This window comes from Halichoeres trimaculatus, unplaced genomic scaffold (assembly GCF_033239565.1).
Source record: "Halichoeres trimaculatus isolate MK-OKI-2021-1 unplaced genomic scaffold, fHalTri1.1 fHalTri1_scaffold_3, whole genome shotgun sequence".
Classification (NCBI taxonomy): domain Eukaryota; kingdom Metazoa; phylum Chordata; class Actinopteri; order Labriformes; family Labridae; genus Halichoeres; species Halichoeres trimaculatus.
The window spans coordinates 26,132,181-26,150,747 of record NW_027437181.1 but is presented as its reverse complement, the minus strand read 5'-3'; the positions used below and the strand labels follow the sequence as shown (position 1 = coordinate 26,150,747).

The window sequence follows — 18,567 nt, the reverse complement described above, 5'->3', positions numbered from 1 at the left end:
CTGTCATCATCTATTTTCTTATGGACCTTTTTTCACTTTCTATACACTTTCTTACTTTTGTTTTCTTGATTTCCTCTGTGACTTCAATTGTGTTGTACTTGTTACAATGACAATTCTGTTCTATTCTATTTTTTACTGAGTGAAAAAAATGAAAAGCAGGAAGGATACACGCTGTCTATCAACAGTGAGACTGCAGCTGATTGGCTGATATCTACGGTCATGTGATCAGGTGAGCAAACGCAGATGCAGAGTAGAACATGCATACTGATGCTGTAATAAGTAGGGATGCACCGATATGAACATTTTGGCAGAAACTGATATGCGATATTAATATTGGTAAAAAAACAAAAAACAAAAGGGAAATAATCTGAGATGCTGTGTCGAGGTAGTTAAGAGAGAAAAAGTGGTGCAATTGTGGGAAAAGACGACCATGGAGAGGATCAAAGGTTGGAGTGCCCGAGATTGACAGGATCAAAAAACATATGTTTTGTCTGTTTTTTGGATCAAAAACAGGAAGAGAGACATAAAAGAAAAGAGTCCACTCTTCTTTGGTAGATTTGGTGTACTAGTCATAGAAAACAATATTATTTGGGTCTTAAAAGATCATTCAAAATGCTCTGAAAATGGCCGGCAGCAAATTAGTAAACATCGGCCCACTTTTACACATCAGCCGATACTGATATTGATACCAAAATCTTGTGCATCCCTTGTAAAAACATTTTAAATTCTTCTTCAATTTTTCAGTTGGAGCTTGTATAGAGGAGCTCACACTCCTGGGTAAGCTCTGTCTTCCTAGTCCCGGTCTGAACTCAAGCTGCAGTATTTTGGACCAGCTGTAAAGCAGCTGGACTTATCCGAGCTTCCTGATAAAAGAGAATTACAGTAATTGAACCTAGAGGTAACAGAAACCAGTTTTTCTGATTCAAACCATGTCATCCTTTTGTTTAAATCACATATTGGAGTTTGCTTTTGTTGCATAAGAGGATCCAAAATTTCCTGATCACAACCAATGAGAATCAGTTTGAGAGCCACCTCTGGTCCAAACACCAGAGTGAGACTGTTAAAACTTTTTGCAGTATGATATTAAATGTGTTCAAGAGGAATGAAAAACAGGAAGAGAAGATGATTTTTTTTTCTAATTAACATTGTTTATATTTTTCCACAAGACAAAAATATTCAATCAACCACTGATACGTTACACATTTTGAGCAAAAACCATAAATAATACTGCAAATGTAAAAAAGGGAATAAATTACAACAAAAACCTCAGCTTCTATTTTTACACAAGACACCATCAACATGACACTGTACTTCAGCGTCCTGTTCTGATAAATACTGTCTGTACCATGTTCAGCTCCTGATCACTACAAACGTTGATCTGTGGAGTCAAAATGAACCACTGTTTAATTTGTTCAATAACACAGTTAAAAGAAATCTTTTTAAAACCATATTAAACACGTGACGAAGTGAAAATAAAACACGATCAACACCCAGGTTGGAGTCCAGTCACAGCTAAACCACAGAATATCTTGTGACATTTAGATTGTAGCAAACTTTCAAAAAGACATATTCACATCCTACAACCACAACATCACAACGGCACATTTGTGAATTTCAGCGACAAAACACTTTAAATAAAAAAGAAAGAATTGGCATTTAACATCAAGGCCATGTGTGCTTCATTATTACTAAAGCTTTATTGCTGATGATCATGTGTGAGTGTTGCTAGGCACAGAGGAGGTGACAGATTCGTTTGTTTTAGTCCTATGTGACCTTTATATATAACTACAAACAGTTGGCAAGCAGAGACAGCTAATAATACACACACTGGCTGTTCAGTTTCTTAGTCAGATCATATTGTTGTTTAATCCTTTAGGTTGTAACATTCCCTCATCTGAAGTGAGGACAAACAGGTGGTTTTGACCTTAACAGGAAGTGACACATGCCAACTTTGTTTGTCCCTCACACTGAAGTCTGGCTTTTAATTTGAACATTATTGGAAAAACTTTTTAGAAGTGTTGTTTCAGTATTCTTTTAAAAGTATCAGATTATTATTATTTCAGGCTTCGTTAAGTTTTATTTCCCTCACCTGTAGACATGCTTTCCTAAAGGTGAGTGTCAGTGAACATGGTGTGTTCCTTTTTACCAGAACTGTAGGCTTTTATGGCGTCCACAAACTCATCTTCCTCCACATACTGAAAGAAAGCACACCAGAATTCACAGAAGAATTAAAAACACAGTCACATTTTTGGGACAGTACTGTAAGCCCAGCGACATAAAGAAATGTGACACTACCGACTGTGGTCAAACATATTTACTCTTTAAAAAGCATATTATTTACTGATACCAGAACAGGAGCTAACAGTGTGGATTTTCCACTGGCTCAAAATCAGACAGTGTTTTTAAAGTCTACCACTGTAACGACTGCACTGGGCTTTATTTGTATTTTTAACATGTAACATGTCCTCACCAGTCCTGAATCTTGTCCAAGTGGATTATCCCAACCTCCTTCCTCTAGCATCAGTGACTTCCTGTCAATCAGCTGACTGACACTGCGGTGCAAGGAATGCTGGGAGTAGCCCTGGCTGAGGTCTGTCTCACTGGGGACCCGCAGGACGGACATGGGGCTGAATCCTGAGCTGCTGCTGATGATCTTTGTGTCCATCAGACTCTGAGAAGTAGAGAGTTTCTTGTTAGACCAGGGTTTAATTCATTCACTGTCATCATATGCTTTGATTGCTTCCAAAATATTTCTAAAACAAGGTGTAGATGTTAACCTGGACTTCATTTTCACAAATAGGAAATAAATAGTGAGAAACAAAACATGATATTCACTAGATTGAAGGTGAGGTGATTACAGATCAAAAGTGGTTCAAGAAACCTGCTGTATATTCTAAGGAAACAGTGTAAGAGTGTAAAACATATTTCATACTTGTTACATGAGGTAAGATGTGCAGAAACATTAGTCTGTTCCTGTAATATTTTGGTTTCAATAACCTAAAATGCCAGGTATGAAACAAGTGAAATATTTTCAATTAATTTAGTCAGATGAAACTTTTGTATGGAGGTCATTGTCAACATTTGTACTGTTCATCAGCAGTTGTTTCCAAATTAAAAACTATTTACAATTTCAGATTTTAATCCTTATATAAAAATGGATTTTAATTTTCTTTAAACCATCCAAACAAAAATTTTTTGGCTTGTTTTCCACCTTTTTTTGTCGCCACAAGGTTTCTGATGCGACTGAGCCAGGGTAACATCGGTACCAGTGGCACCAGATTTAGGAAACAGCAATATGTGCACAAAAGTGGTTCAGTTTTCTACAGATCAGCAAAATGAAGTGTGTTAAATAATTATTCTCTTTGTTTATTTTTTCTGATTTTGAGGGGCACTGTCTGTTTTCACTTGTTTTTGGAGACAAGGGCTGAAAAGTTGGGGAACCCTCCTGAGACTGTCATTAAAACAATGCTCAACAGGGGGCACTAATCAGCAGACACTGACTTGTTGGTCTTTATATAAACAAACAGAAAGCATGCGCACACAAACAAAACAAGCATGCACAGAGAAGCACCCACACACATCCAGCATGTCATACCTCAGTGTACACAGTGAAGCTTTTAAGAATAACGTTGCTGATCTCAACACAGCCTGCTACAGTGTCAAACTGCAGGGGGACAACAAGATCAGACATTTAGGGTTACAGAGGAAAAGCAAAAATATTCTTACTGTGGGCCGATCAGGGAGCAGCACAGAGCTGGAGAGATGTTTAGAGCACAACTCAGAACAGGATCTCTGAGACAGAGACAGAGGAACAGAGGGAGAGGATGGAGAAAATAATACAAGACAGGAATTAGAAGAGGGGATACACAGAAAGGAAGTTAGAGGAAACATTAATACAAGAGAAAAGGAAAAAAATGAGAGTGGTATTAAAAGTTATGGTAAAACTATGATTTGAGATGTGAAGAGAGATGGAGTCCTTATGACAAACTCACAAACCACTTCTTAGGTCATTATAGATTCTAGTTCTCCACAACATGATTTTTACTCAACCTCATATATGGGAAACAGCAAATTGAGTCTTAGCTAAAAACTGAAATCCATGTTTCCACATCCATTTTGTAAAAACTATTGTAGTTCCTCATTAGTAACACAGAAATCATGAGTTTTTCAGCAGCACTTATTATTTCAGCCTCCTCACGGCTGCTCTGGCAAATAAGGATCTACTGACGTTCACGTGTCCTGCATTTTAATGAGTTTTTATGTCTTTGGTCTGCCCTCTTGTCCCTCTCTTCATCACTAAGCTCTTGGTGTCTCTGCTTCTCTCACCATGCAGGACTCCTCAGATTTCCTGCTCTTCTGAAGCATGACCAGCGGAGGGCGCTCTCTGGCTGATGGATTCTTCCTCAGGGCTCTTAAACAGACACAAAGATCACATAAAAGCTCTCGTTCTTGTTCTTATGACCAAACTTTTTATGGTTCCAGTTAATTTTAGTATTATTGATCTTTGTATGATTCAACATAAAAGTACAAAAACAAATCTGAAGCGTATTTACAGCAGAGTACATTCAATACTTTAGTCATGCCATCAACATGCTGGATTGAGTTACCTTTGTAGCACCAGTCCCAGCAGTATGGCGAGCAGAAACAGACCCAGCAGGGCCAACAGCAAGATGAACCAGAGTTCAGAGTAAACTGGAGTTGCTGTCATGCTGATGCTGTGTTTACCACTGTCCTCAGCCTCAACAGGACCTGCACAGAGAGGGATGCATGAATACTATACTACCATGTGTTGTATAGTAGAAATAGTGTGTGTGTGTTACCTTGTCCGGTGGCAGGGCTGTATCTGATTGTAGGAGTGCTTGCACTTCCACTTGTTGTCGTACAAGTCACCTGAAAAGACAAAGCTGGAGCGAGAGCAAAGAGTAAAAGGATGAGACGCGTTCATAAAAACAAGGACACTTTGGTGGTTTAAAAAGTAAAACCTCTCCTGGTGCCTCGGCTGTCGTCACCTTATTCTGTCACAGTCTCCAAATTCTCTGCGACGCGCCCGTCAATCCAGCACATCACCTCAATCAAATTATTACCAACCTGACAGCCAGGCACATAAATTATTGTGCATTAAAGAATTAAATATATTGACTCAACTTTGAAAAACAGTGTTGATTTATGTGCATGATATCAGAAGCTTATTGCTCATTATTGTTACATGCACCAGTCAGACAAAGTTAATTAATTTTACCCTTAGCGGTAACTATAAAACTCAAGAGACTGCAGAAAGTACATATTTCATTTATTTACTTATTTTGCTTTCTTTGAAAGTTAGCCTGGGTGTGCCACCTCTCTGAAGAGAGTTGTTTTTGGAGTTGACACCTAATTTTCTCTGATTCAGACTATTTGGTTGTATTTATATAGAAGTATACTGCTTCCCTTTAAAAAGAGCATTTATTTGTGTTTCTTTTTTTAATTTTTAATTTTATGTTGGAAATGATATTTTCATTAATAAACAATTAAGCATTTCTTATACAAAGTCTTTTTCCAGTCTTTTGTATTTACACATATGCAGAATTTTGTGTCTTCTTCAAAAATATAGGGTTACACTTATTCTCCTTGTTGCTGTTTACATTTTGAATATGTCTAAATCTCAATATAATATCCACATATGTTACATCACTCATATAAATGAATAACTCTGTACAAATCAACAAGGGGAATTTACATTTATATTGTGTCTCTCACTCAGGAGGTTGAAGAAGAATAACTGATAGTGGGGTCAGACAAAGTCTGCTCTAAATGGGGTAACAAATTCAATCCACTTATTCCAGACGAGATCAAATTTGTCTTTTTTGAATCCTTAGATTGTAGGTCAACTTCTCCATTTTAAAGATTTCTAGGATTATTTTCCACCACTCGTCTCTTTTAGGTGGTAGAGGATTGAACCATTTTCTAGTGATTGACTTTTTGCTAGCCTGCAATAACTTTTTTCCCTCCTATCTTTTATGGAAACAGTAATACCCTGATAAAGTCCTTCAAAATGCAATAGTGTTTGAGTGTTGAATAGATTTTCAAGTGTTTTGTGGATTTCCTGCCAATACAAATTCAGTTTAGGGCAACCCCAGAAGACATGAAAATGATTTGCCACTCCTGAACCACACTGTCTCCAGCATGTTTGACTTGGGTTCTTAAACTTTTCTTGATCTTGGGTCTTAAAGTATCTAATAATATTTTTCCAACAATGCTCTCTCCAGTTTACCGAATTTGTTGAGGAACACTGAAAGCTGCAAATCTCTCTAACCCTAACCCTCCCCAAACTTCCTCTGAGAGCCTTATCCCTGCTTCCCTCACCCATTTTTGTTTAATGTGCAAAGTATTGTCATTTTTAGCAATCAGAAGAGTTTTATATAGTTAAGCGATACATTTCTTAGGCATTGAACTGTACAAGCTCTGAAGGTGTTATCAAACTCACACTCTGTCGTTGAAAAACCTGCAAAATTACACTTCTGATCAAAGTATTGACGCAATTGTAGATACCTAAAAAAGTCTTATTCATGTTTCATTTCATAAAGATTTTATGTTTTGTATGTGTGTGTGTATGTGTGTGTGTGTGTGTGTGTGTGTGTGTGTGTGTGTGTGTGTGTGTGTGTGTGCTCTCACTCTTCTGTGATGTTCGTGGAATATACAGGTAGCTGTAAAAGCCAGTGTAGACCCTGAGCCGGCTCTCAGTCACACTGTACTCCTTCAGGTACCCGTTCAGAAAGAAGGACTCAGTCCAGTCTAACCAGATGACGGTCAGGTTACTGTCCACTGAGAAGGGAGACACATACTGAGGGGCTGCAGGGGGGAGAGACAGAGAGAAAGAGGGGATCAGAGAAAACACAGGTTAACTTTTCTTAAAGAAGGATTAGCTCAGAGGGTTGAAGGATTGGACACGTTAGTCACCTTCGCTCAGGGTGGTGACTGTCGTCCAGTTGGAGGCAGTGCTGCCCATGTTGTTGAAGCAGGCAGCTCTCAGCTGATAGTTTGAGTACGGTTGGAGACCTGCAGGAATAAGTTTAGGTGGTTATTCATGAACGTACACACATATTGCGCACCTGTCTGTTATCTGTTTTCAAAGTTTGTGTTCATTTATCATTTAGATTTTCACTCTCCTATATAACGTTTTACTGTTGTTTTGTTATTAAGTGTTTACTGGTGTTAACACTTTTAAAGAGCTTTAATGCAACATGAAAACATGTGGACTACGCAGTGACCTGTCACATTGTAGCTCCTCCTTTTGCCAAAGAAACAGATTTCCACTCGTCCTTCAACACAAGGGAGAGGGATGGGCTGGGAGGGCTGCGGGCAGGAAGATCTGAGATGAAGTTCACAGCTGGAAAAAAGACAGAGAGAATGAGTGAGTCATGTTTATGTTTGAGGAGTCTCTCTCATTAAAGAAAAGGGAAAAATTTCAAAAAACTTAAATCAAAATGGAATATTTTGAACTCTTTCATATTTCTTCCCACCTCTCTATAACTCCGTTAGGGGCCAAAGGCTCGTCCCACTCCAGCTGAACAGAGCGGGAGGTCAGGGTGACGGGCCGGGGAGGGGGCTGAAGAGTCGGGGGGGCAGCCAGAGTCCGGAGCTCAGTCAGGGGTCCCTGACTACAGCACTGTTAAAGGTTTAAATGGAGAATTTAAAGATTTAAACTTTTTTGTTGTTGTTGTTGTACAAGTTCACAATGACAGAAAATGAACCAAATATCCACAATAAGAAACATTTTCTTAAAAGGTGATTTTTCCATAATAAAAAAGTAAGTAAGTCTAAAATGACTGACTATAAGTTGATGAAAATATCACCTATGTTTTTGTGTACTTGAAAATAGTTGGATATGGAAACTGTGAACTCCTAGTGTGTTATCTAGAACAATACAATTTCTTCTGATTCCCGCTCATACAAATGATGTCAGAATCAAGGTGATGGAAAACCCTTTCATTGAATGATTTAAAGCAACACAACCTATTTAGAAACAGCAGAATGGCATACACTAATGTTGCTGTAAATTAACCTTAAACTATCAGTATCATCACCTGATAACAGGTACAGGCCTCCACTCCCACCCAGTACTGAGTGTAAGGGCGTAAACCATGGAGAGTCAGCTGATTGGACGTTCCCTCTGAGAGCTACAGTAAAAGAAACAATTGGGACGAGATATGATTAAGTTTTGTTTAGTCACAGGATAAAAATTTAAATAGCTATATATTATGAAAAACTGTGTGGTGTGTTTGTGGTGTTTACCAGAGTGTGGTTATGGCGGTTCAGTGAGAACACTCTGTAAAGGCTCACGATCCCATTGGCTCTGGCTGGAGGAGGGATGTTTACTACTGCTGAGGTTGCTGAAACATGCAGGAAACTGGGCGAGGCTACCCCCTCAGGTGGGGCGGGTCCTGTCCTCCCACTGGTCCATGCACTAGAAGAACGACCAGCTGAGTTCACCGCACACACCTGTCCATCACAACCCCACAGCAAGAAGTCAGAGAACAAAATGATCAGATTCTCTTAAATATTAAATTAAACGGTACAAATGAAGACGAGGACATGAATTTTTCTCCTAATCTTACAACTCTGGATGAATCTATTAACTCTTCATGATGAAAGGCTTTTCTTAATTACCCAGAATCCACCAGATCAACACAAAGATAAAAGTCAATTCATCAGATCATCCATCAAAACTAACATCAGCAGTTAGAGCAAAACCTTTTCAACATGCCAACCGACACTAACATATCTGCATGACAATTACTTTTCACCTTCATCAAGGAGTTATTCTCACACACACCAAACACACACATGCACAGAGTAATCTTATTTGTGTGCTGGTGTTGGGTGTAATTAGAGAGTGTACACAGCACAGGGTCAGGCAGGGTGGAGATTTGCATGTGTAAGTCATCTGTAGCCTGTCAGAAGTGGTGCAGAAGGCAGATGGATGGGTCCGAGCTTAACTGTTCAAAATGTGCGCCTGTGTGTGTGTGAGGCGTTGTTTGTAGCTGTGAAAGCAAGTTTTGTGCATGTTTGTGTGTGTGTGTGTGTGCATGAAAGTGTGTTAAGAGTTGAATTAGCCTCAATAATAGTCAATTAGGCTGTGATCAATCAGCCTGATTGATCTAAGTGACAGCACAGATGGACTGAGGTGGGAGGAGGGAAGAAGGAGTGGAAGATGGAGAGAGGGGGAGGAGGAAGCGTGGACAAGGCTCCGGCACAGAGCTGGGATGTTTGATCTTTCTGTCTGGACAAACTTGCTTCCACAGTAAAAGGCTAAGTTCTGTGTGTAGCATTTTATTAAAACCGTTCAGGGTGTTTCCAGGTTCACAGATCAGCTCCAACGTCACAGTGAAACCTTCATGTTTGTCAGACTTTGATCAGAGTACTTTAATAGTTCACCTCACTTACTTAATCACAATCAAGTGAGTATACCAAGTGAATCAAAAATGGATACAACATTCTGTGTTAAATTACCCCAAGTAGACTTTTTTTTCTTTTTTTGGACAAATTCAGTGGACAGAGAGGGAAATCAGGAAGAGAGAGTGGGGAATGACACAGGGCCGAGAAAGGACAGCAGGTTGGATCAAACCTGTGTCACCTGCTTGGAGGACGATAGCCCCTTCATATGGGGTGCAAACCAGCTACAAACCTGAGAAGTTAAAGATGTGACCCCAAAAAAGCGTGACAAGTCTGTCCCACACAAAGTGTTTTACACCAGGGGTTTCCAAAACCTATACCAAGCCCCCCCAAAAACAGAATCTGATTTATTCGCCAGGTATTTCCAGAATACAAGGAATTTGACTCAAGTTAAAGCTGCCCTCTCTCGGTTCAATTGTTGTGAATAGAAAAACACTGAGAAACACAAAATATTTAAAAAAGTAGAAAAAAGAGAACTTTAGTGGTAGAGAAAAAACAATACTTACAATATTAAAATAAAGAATTTTGTGCGGAGTAGAATAAAGATATATACACAATTTAAGTTAAAAAGTTAAAAAAAGAGTTGAAACAGCTTTACTTCTGGCTAAGGACCCCCTTTGGAAACCAACAGACCACGCTTCAAAATATGTAAAGAAATTTCAACTTTAAGAATACATTTTCTGAGTTTTTGATGATTTTTTGACTTGTTCAGAAGAGGAAATTATGAACCAACAAAATCAGACTCAGACAAGTCAGTTGTTGCACAAGAGAGAAGGCATTTCAGGGCTCTGTCAGCCAAGGTGGGATACTCCTTTCTTAATAACAGGCGCAAACCGCCAGGTCAACACAGACCATGACATCATCATGCCAAAGTTGCAGCTGTCCCATGAGGTACGGTTAGGTACAATCAGAAATTTGTGAATCAAATGATTACGGCACATTACGTGTTACACGCTCAGCACAAATTGTTTAAAAAAAAATAAAAAAGATTCTATATTTCCCTTCCCTCAAATTTTCTGAGTCCCCCCTAGAGCCTCCTGGAGGCCCCCACTTTGAAAACCACTGTTTTACACAACAAAACAATTTGAGTTAATGAAAGCCATAAAGATGTTCACGTTGTCACCATAAGACCATTACAATATGCATTTCCTTTATAGAGTGAATATCAATTCAGAATGTCATTCTTTTGACTATAAGCGGACACGTGATGTGACACAAAGATTCTTCTTATGTCATTGTGGGTTGGAGAAAAGGAATGAAGAAAGGGACAGAAGCCTGTATGGAGAAGTGTGAAGTGTGAGAAGAGAAGGAAGAGGACACATTAACCTGATAAGAAAAACAAAATGAAAGGGAAATATGACATTCTTTTTTTATAGATCTACAGGGTTTTGTTACCACTCACAAAAAATACGAAAGGAAAAATAGGCATAGCATGAATAACAAACTACTAAACAGTGATTCCTATCTGATGTGTATTTTAGCAGTGTTTACCAGTGTTTATCAAACATTTTCTGTGATTGTCATCATATCCTCAGGAAAACATTACTGAGACAGAGTTTTTAGGACTAATTTATAAAGCAAGGTTAAACAGCCTGACAAAAAGTGCATTAAAGTCGTAACATCAGGCAAAGAAAGAAGTTTTGTTCTCCTGGACGGCGTATTGACTTGTTGATTTAAAGAGTTTCAAATAAATCTGCTCAGCCATCACACAACATTATAACTGCAGCAATAAAATATTTCTCCCCAGCAACAACCATGTTCTTCCCCTGGTGGCAACACAGCTAAAGTCCTGACGTGACTCACAGGCTTTGGGCTTGATTAAAAAGTTTTTGCTTCATAGACAGAACAGAAAGAAAAAGTTCAAAACTAAAGTCAGAGCAGATCACCTTGCCCTTGATCTGTGCTAAAAGGTAGCACTCCTTTCTCCACCCTTATATCATCCACAGTCTTTTTACTGCTCTCCTTCCACTCCTCTCCTATTGGGCCGTGATTTGGCTTATTGGGCACAAAATAAAAATATACCCCATTAGCTGCAATGGCAGCAGAGGAGCCGCCATGGCAACAAACGACTTCAGGAAACTATCAGACAGTGTTTGAGCCTTTTAACTGGACGGTTGGACTGCGGACTCAATCGGAGTGCTCTGATTGGCTGACGGAGCTACTTGGCGGGTGCATCTACTTGAGGTGAAGGGGCTAAGTTGTGTGAAAGTGGGCAGTAATTAAAACCAAGCATAAAGCTGTCAATAGGAGCTTATGACCCAGTGTAATTAGCCTAATATGATTTCTCTCTCTGCACTGTGCTGTGCTAAACTGAACTGACTTATCGTCCTTGTATACGACTGAAACACAGAGGGATGAGAGCCAGAGAGGTATACCAACGGATTAACATCTAAAAATAAATCGGGGCAGGTAGCTAAAGATTTGACTGTTTAACTGTTGTGGACAGGTTACGAGTGGAAAATATGCTTTGGTCAGAAAGTGGAGATAGAGGAGGTATGAAAACTTTCTTTGAATATATAAAACTTATCATGTTTCTTCTTCCCTCCCTTTCTCTGATACAGAAGCACTCAACAGATGTTTACATGCGCACTCAAAGCACTGCTGTGTACACATGTTTATGGACGTCACACACACCAACACCTTGTCCACGAAGCCCAATCCCACACTGACAAATTCTCAGGGGACGTGTAGCGGTCACCATTAAAAGGTCTTTCCAATACAAGCTCTGTTACCAAGGGGGCTAACAGTTAATTCGATTGGCTGGCTGGTAATCAGGAAGTGGGGGGCTCTGAGGGCCCTGTGATTAATGGCTCTGTTGCCCGCTCGTCATCTCCCAAAGCCCCTCCCTCCCTCCCTCCTCCTGTCATAAATTAGGACCCTCGTAAATAAAGACGGCACCACAATCAGGGAAACTCAATCAATTACACAGGTTCTCTGGCCCCGGCTCGTACGTCTGACAGGCAGGAATGCTAATGTTATTGTTGTTTCTAAAGGGCTAGCCTGTCAATTAGCAAAGCAACACACAGCACAGCAGCATGAATATGGACACGTCCATTTAACACCTGTCTGATCCTCCGGCTTGTGTGTGAGTGTATGTTGGCATGTATGGATGATGATATCAGTTAAAGTGTGTGTATGATTTGTGTTTATGTGTGTGTGTGACTGGACTTTAAGAAAGCATTTCATTGTGAAAAACGTCAACATCTTCTCATGTGTCAGTCATGAGAGATCTCATTTCCAAATGAGGTTCAGAGATCACAATAAAGCATCTGACTCTGTTTCCATGCAGAATACAGACAGAGGGAGTTAGGAGAGTTCTTACAATTAACACACACCGGAATGAGCATTTTTTTCTGTACATAAAGAATCAGACTAAACTTTTTGTTGAGCTATTATGTCAACTACCTGGATTCCTGATACTCTGATTTTTTTGATAAATAAATTAAATGTTTACTTTTTCTCCTTGTCCCTTGCTTTACACATAAAGCCATACTTTACCATATTTTCTAACTTTCTTAAGTGTCTCAGCCATATTTTTTAACTTAATTTGTAAAGACAGTTGGAGTTTTACAAATAATTAAAATCAAAACTAGGTTTAGTCCTCAAGTGTTTTTGAAAGGCAAAAACAACAAACAGACAAAGCATTGTACCTGGTACTGGTATACAGTAAACGGCTGCAGTGCTTCATCTTTGTACGTAGTGGTGATATTCCTGTAGATCAGAGTTGCTGAATCCTCTCTGTGGGGGTCAGTGGTTTGTTCCAGCCTGCGGTACACTTCATAATGAAGGACTCTACCATTTGGCTGCACAGGAGGGGACCAGGTGAGGAGAAAGGTGGTCTGTAGGCCGGTGTTTGCATCTGGACGAAGGTCTAAGAGAGGCACTGTTTGTCCAGCAGGGGGCGCCTCGAGCGTGAGTACAGATGACCAGTCACTGGAGGAGCAGCCCAGCGCTGTGCAAGCCTCCACTCTCACTTCATACCTACACACGCATGAAAGCAGAAAAACACATCTCTGAAATGACACTATGTGTGATTTTTGTTCATTTTGTCAGAGACAACTGAATAAACATGTAGTCAGAACCCAAATACTTCAAACAGTACAATCAGCAGCTTACACAAAATATTTCACAAAACAGCCTCTTTGTCATGTGTATAATCTTGCATTTTGATGTAGTTTAAAGCCCCATTTTTTGTCACATGCATGTGCTAAAACATCCTATACAAACCACATGTTGCGTACAATTCATTAATCAACTGATTTTTCCTGAAAAGGTCTCTGTTAACACTTTTGTGTTTTTATTAGTTGTAAACCATCAGTTAGAAAAACTGCAAAGCAAATGGAGTAGTTTTCCCATCACAACGTCATGTAATCCAGTGATTCTCAAACTCTTTTTTCAGTGATGTACTTCCTGTGAAATGTTTTTTCTCCCAAGTACCCCCAAAGAAGCTCAGAGCAGTTTTGGTTGGTAAGAAATTTACCCAAAAAAGCACTGTACTATTAATGTCTATTGGATATAATATTCAGTTTGTGAACTTAAGCTTACATTGGATTCAAACAGTGTTGAATAAAAAGTGTTCAAGGAATTTGCTTGGTTGCTATTTTTGTATATACATTTTTTGAATCCTGCGTACTCCCATTTGAAAACCACTGGTGTAATCAATGCATATTTTTAAAATACGAATATTCTCAACCAAAGGTTAGATGATGCTTAGTTAATTACAGCAAGAAACCCAAATTATGAGGCAGCTAATTTGGAAAAAAATAAAGGAGAGGATAGAGGGGAGTCAGGGGGAGAGGAATGGAGAGGAGGTGATGAAGATGAGTTCAATGGAGTGAAGGTCATCAGACAGAGGAGGAGCGATCTTTGGACGATAAGGCTGATGAGCTTTTATTATCTGAATCTAATCATCACACTGACATGCTCGCACATACACAGACACACAATCAGGCAGAGTGACACAAAGACACAGGAACAGACACAACTAAACATGCAAATCCTCTCTCTTGCACACACACACACACACACACACACACACACACACACACACACACACACACACACACACACACACACACACACACACTTTTTTGTCTATATAGCTGTGTTCAACTGAAAACCCTATTTTCAGTGCCTCACACTGTTGATCGCTCTTGTTATTGTCGTTTTTCTCCATATCACACCAAGTCTTGACACCTATTACTCATTTGTGTCAAACTTTTGAAAGAGATCTGAAAAACAACTGTTCCTTTGTCTTTCTCTTTAATTTTAATTCATAATGGTTTTATTTTATTTTAAATATCTAAATAAAATCCTTTTTTTCCCCTATTATTTTTTTGTCTTGGTTCAAATAATGGAGAGCTCTGTTATGATCTGAACAAAAAGTGTCTGGGTTTGGTTTTGTCTACTAGATGTTTTTATTTTAACCTATAGATGGCACTACATCCCCTCCAGTATTGCTCATTCCTCCTCATATTGTTCTCCAAAACAGTACCTGTTATACACAGACATTGAAAACTGTGTTGTTAATTTTTGTAAAACTATTTTTGGCAATGCGGCCAAATGAAAATGCTAAATCTTAAACCTTTGACCTTATCTTATTCTCTCCGTATTCTCCCTGCCTGTACAAAGCCATACCGTACTCCCATAAACAATCATGGTTTGCTGCATGGACTGAGACATTAACTGAGCTGCTTTGACATACCTGTGGTAGGCAGCCAGCCCAAGCAGAGTTGTGTGTCTGTTGGAGAAGTCACTCTCCTCTGGCGGGAACACGGTGCTGGTGATGCCCAGCTGGACTGGGTCTCTGAGATGAACAGTGTAACTCACAATGTCTCCATTTGGACGGGCTGGAGGGCTCCACTCTACTCTCACCTGCAAAAATAAACAGCACATGATCTTAACCCTCTGAAGAAAAAATTTAAAGTTTGAACAAAGCAGATTTAAGCACCGGTTATGTATTAGTTTTTAGTTAATTGATTAGAAACATCAGCTGAACAGTTAAATGATTCACCTGGTTTGGTCCCAGAGGTGTCAGTGTGGGGAGACCAACACCAGAAGGAGCTGATGGGTGAGTCTTTGCTGTGGCTGCTGTGCTGCTTGCTGCACCTTTGCTGTTGTTGGCCCAGACAACATAGCTATAATCTACACTTGGCAAAAGTGTGAAGTCGTGGTAGTGGGTCTCTGTGCCAACGTAGATAACTTCACCATCTCTGCGCAGCTCGTACCCTGTGATGATGCCATTGGGGTGCTCTGGTGGTCTCCAAGTAACCTCCACAGACTCTGGGCCTGTGACCTTGAAAGGAGAGGAAAAGTTGAAAAACAAAAATTATATTACTCCAAATGATCTTACACCCAGTGGTAAATATTTCACCTGAATTGAGATATGAAATGCACACCTTAAGACCCGGAGCTGTCAGGCCAGAGGGAGGAGCTTCCTCGGTTACAGCAGACATCATCCTACTGGCGGTGCACCCACCTCTGGTACAGGCTAACAGGACCAGCTGGTACGACGTGTGCGGCTGCAGATCTGACAACACTGTGTTTTGGTCTTGACCACGATATACTTCTTTGTTGTTCAGTTTCAGCACATATTCAGTCACCTCTCCGTTCTGTGTCAGAGGTTTACTCCAGGAAATGTTCATAAGATCTGATGTGATGGTATCGATTGTGGGAGCCTCCACCGTGGCAGGTGGAGCCTCTAGAGTTGTAATGTTTGTGTCAGGGCTGGTGATGCATCCTTCAGACGTGCAGGCTATGACTGAGTAGCTGTAAAAAGAAATAAAAAGGCACTAAGCTTCATTATTGATTCTAAATATTATTACGGCTGTCATTTTAACGCGCTAATTAGATTAATTAATCACACGGCAAATTAACGCGTTATAAAGATTAACGCAGATTAATCTGGATCCAAACCCGCAGGGCGTTCAAAGATGCACTTATTTTTAAATGTCTGGCATTTATAAACCGTTTATTCTACTTGGAAAAAGTGGTGTTCTCGTCAGATTTTCAAATTCCTGACGGTCCCTGAATGTATCACACATGAAGTCAGCAACATGCTTTAAACCGGGGGGAAACAAGAGGACTGCCGTCCACATCTCGTTTATTCACACGTCCTTTTTGAAAATCTGCAGAAAATCAACCGTTTGCTCTAGCTCAATTCTGTAAAAAACTGATAATTCTACACTCTTTACTGCATTAAACAAGCCCTGAATGATCGATATTTGTCCTGTATTTAAATCTAAAGAATTCTTTGAAAAATTGTTTCCATCTTCCTGGTGTCATGTTTCAGCTTGGGGCTGCTCTGCACCAATCAGCAACAGTTTGTGTGTTCAGAGCATGTAAAACTGAAAATACTTCACTTTTCTTTGATCCAAGACTTGAATTAAGTGGTTTGTACATAGTTCCTTACAGTTTCTAGCCTTAAGCCCTGGTTCTCCTGACCTCATAGAAGTATAGAAGTTGATATTGCAGTGAAAATCGAGTCCACATCAAGTAAAAATGTGACAGAAGCAAAAACCGTCCTAAAAACCAAATCAGCTTATCTTAGGTGCAGGACTGTGTAGATTTTGTAAAGATAGAACCATAACACTTTTTTCATTGTTCCTTATGCCTCAGGGTACCTAAAAATGTGTTGTATATATTCTCAACTTATTTTTAAATGTTTTTTAATGTCTTTTAATGTAATTTTAATGTCCTGGAATTCGAATTCTTTATTTTGGGACCTTAAGCAGATATGAGATTAAAATGCGATGAATTAGATTAATTAATTACAAATCCTGTAATTAATTAGATTAATTTTTTCAATCGCCTGACAGCACTAAATATTATCAACACTTGTTTTGAAAATGTAAAGAGAAAAACATTTGTGTGATTGAGGTTCACAAAATATTTCAATACCTGTATTCTGTAAAGGGCAGGAGGTCTTCATCTCTGTAGCTGGTGACTGTTGGGTCAAAACTAAACGAGAAACTAACGTTGTTTCTCTGAATCCTGTAGGACTGCAGAATCCCATTTGGCTCCAATGGAGGAGACCAGGAGACCAGTAGCACCCTTGGCTGGCCCTGGAGGTGACTCACTGTTGGAGGAGCCAAACCCCGAGGAGGGGCCTGTCTGGTTGTAACAGTTACCCAGGGGCTCTCGGTGTGTCCTGCAGGGTTGTGAGTGCGGACACTGAACTCATACTGTGTCCAGGGACGCAGACCAGACACTGTGTATGAGAGGGTGTCAGCAGGCTGTGGAGACGATCCCCTGAACAAAACCTGTTGGAAATAGTTGTGACAGACACACAGTTTGATTTTGATAACTCCCAGTTTACTTCAAACTAACTCATCACATCCTAAAACCTCCGAGCTGTGTCGTTACCTTTCCTCTTTCCACACCCTCTTCATCAACACTTCTTCCCCTCCCCACATCCTCCAGACTTCTTCCAAGTAAGAAGTACTCTCTGATGGGCCCGTTTGGCTGGGAGGGAGGGCCCCAGCTGAGTGACACACTGTCTGAACCAATAAAGAGAGGTCTCGGTGGAGACTGGGAGGCAGGTGGAGCAGCTGCTGTGGTGACGTGCTGAGGTGGGGTGTGTGTGCAACCCGCTGAGGTACAGGCTTCAAGCGTCAAAGCATACACAGTCCATGGCTCCAGACGCCGGAACAGAAAGTTACGAGACAGTCCGCTGAATTCCAGGTTCCCCTCGCTGTACAGGTTGTACATCTGGTGAGGGGTGGGTGAAGAGGCCAAGCAAGAAAAGAAGTGAAGATGTCAAACAAGGAAAGAAAATGTCACATGGCTGAAGTTGTGTGTATGTGCTATGTATCAAAACAAAACATGTCACTTTATATATAAATTATTTTTTAGGTGTGTATTTTTATAAATATAATTGTTAATCTTTGGTTGTCTCCACCATGTCTGATACTATGAATGCCTGAGAAGCACAGAGTATGCTTTGGTATGTGTCCCGTGCATTGTTCGTACTGTGATGATTCCGTTAGGAGCACGCGGCTGATCCCAGCTTAGCAGCAGCGCCCTGCCCTGCTCTCTCTGCTCCACGGTGAAGTTAGTCAGGCCAGCCGGAGAAGACTCCAGGGTCCTAATGCTTACCCACGGACTGGACACACTACCTGGAGGATTACAAAATGT

At 40.1% G+C, this 18,567-nt stretch overlaps 1 protein-coding gene across 1 annotated transcript in view; it reads right to left on the bottom strand.

Annotated features, from left to right (window-relative positions):
- Positions 1 to 1,190: 1,190 nt before the first annotated feature.
- ush2a (Usher syndrome 2A (autosomal recessive, mild)) overlaps positions 1,191 to 18,567 on the bottom strand; it is a 207,317-nt gene continuing 189,940 nt past the window's right edge. The window contains exons 76-94 of the mRNA XM_074666066.1: positions 18,403 to 18,548; positions 17,797 to 18,141; positions 17,332 to 17,693; positions 15,831 to 16,200; positions 15,446 to 15,727; positions 15,137 to 15,306; positions 13,083 to 13,413; positions 8,272 to 8,478; positions 8,064 to 8,156; positions 7,500 to 7,645; positions 7,248 to 7,366; positions 6,937 to 7,035; positions 6,652 to 6,828; positions 4,821 to 4,904; positions 4,608 to 4,749; positions 4,327 to 4,411; positions 3,596 to 3,664; positions 2,471 to 2,671; positions 1,191 to 2,195 (exon numbers count right to left, since the gene is read on the bottom strand). Of these exons, the coding sequence (XP_074522167.1) occupies positions 2,106 to 2,195; positions 2,471 to 2,671; positions 3,596 to 3,664; positions 4,327 to 4,411; positions 4,608 to 4,749; positions 4,821 to 4,904; positions 6,652 to 6,828; positions 6,937 to 7,035; positions 7,248 to 7,366; positions 7,500 to 7,645; positions 8,064 to 8,156; positions 8,272 to 8,478; positions 13,083 to 13,413; positions 15,137 to 15,306; positions 15,446 to 15,727; positions 15,831 to 16,200; positions 17,332 to 17,693; positions 17,797 to 18,141; positions 18,403 to 18,548 (3,518 nt within the window). The 3' untranslated portion in view covers positions 1,191 to 2,105. The remainder of the gene's footprint in view (positions 2,196 to 2,470; positions 2,672 to 3,595; positions 3,665 to 4,326; positions 4,412 to 4,607; positions 4,750 to 4,820; positions 4,905 to 6,651; positions 6,829 to 6,936; positions 7,036 to 7,247; positions 7,367 to 7,499; positions 7,646 to 8,063; positions 8,157 to 8,271; positions 8,479 to 13,082; positions 13,414 to 15,136; positions 15,307 to 15,445; positions 15,728 to 15,830; positions 16,201 to 17,331; positions 17,694 to 17,796; positions 18,142 to 18,402; positions 18,549 to 18,567) is intronic.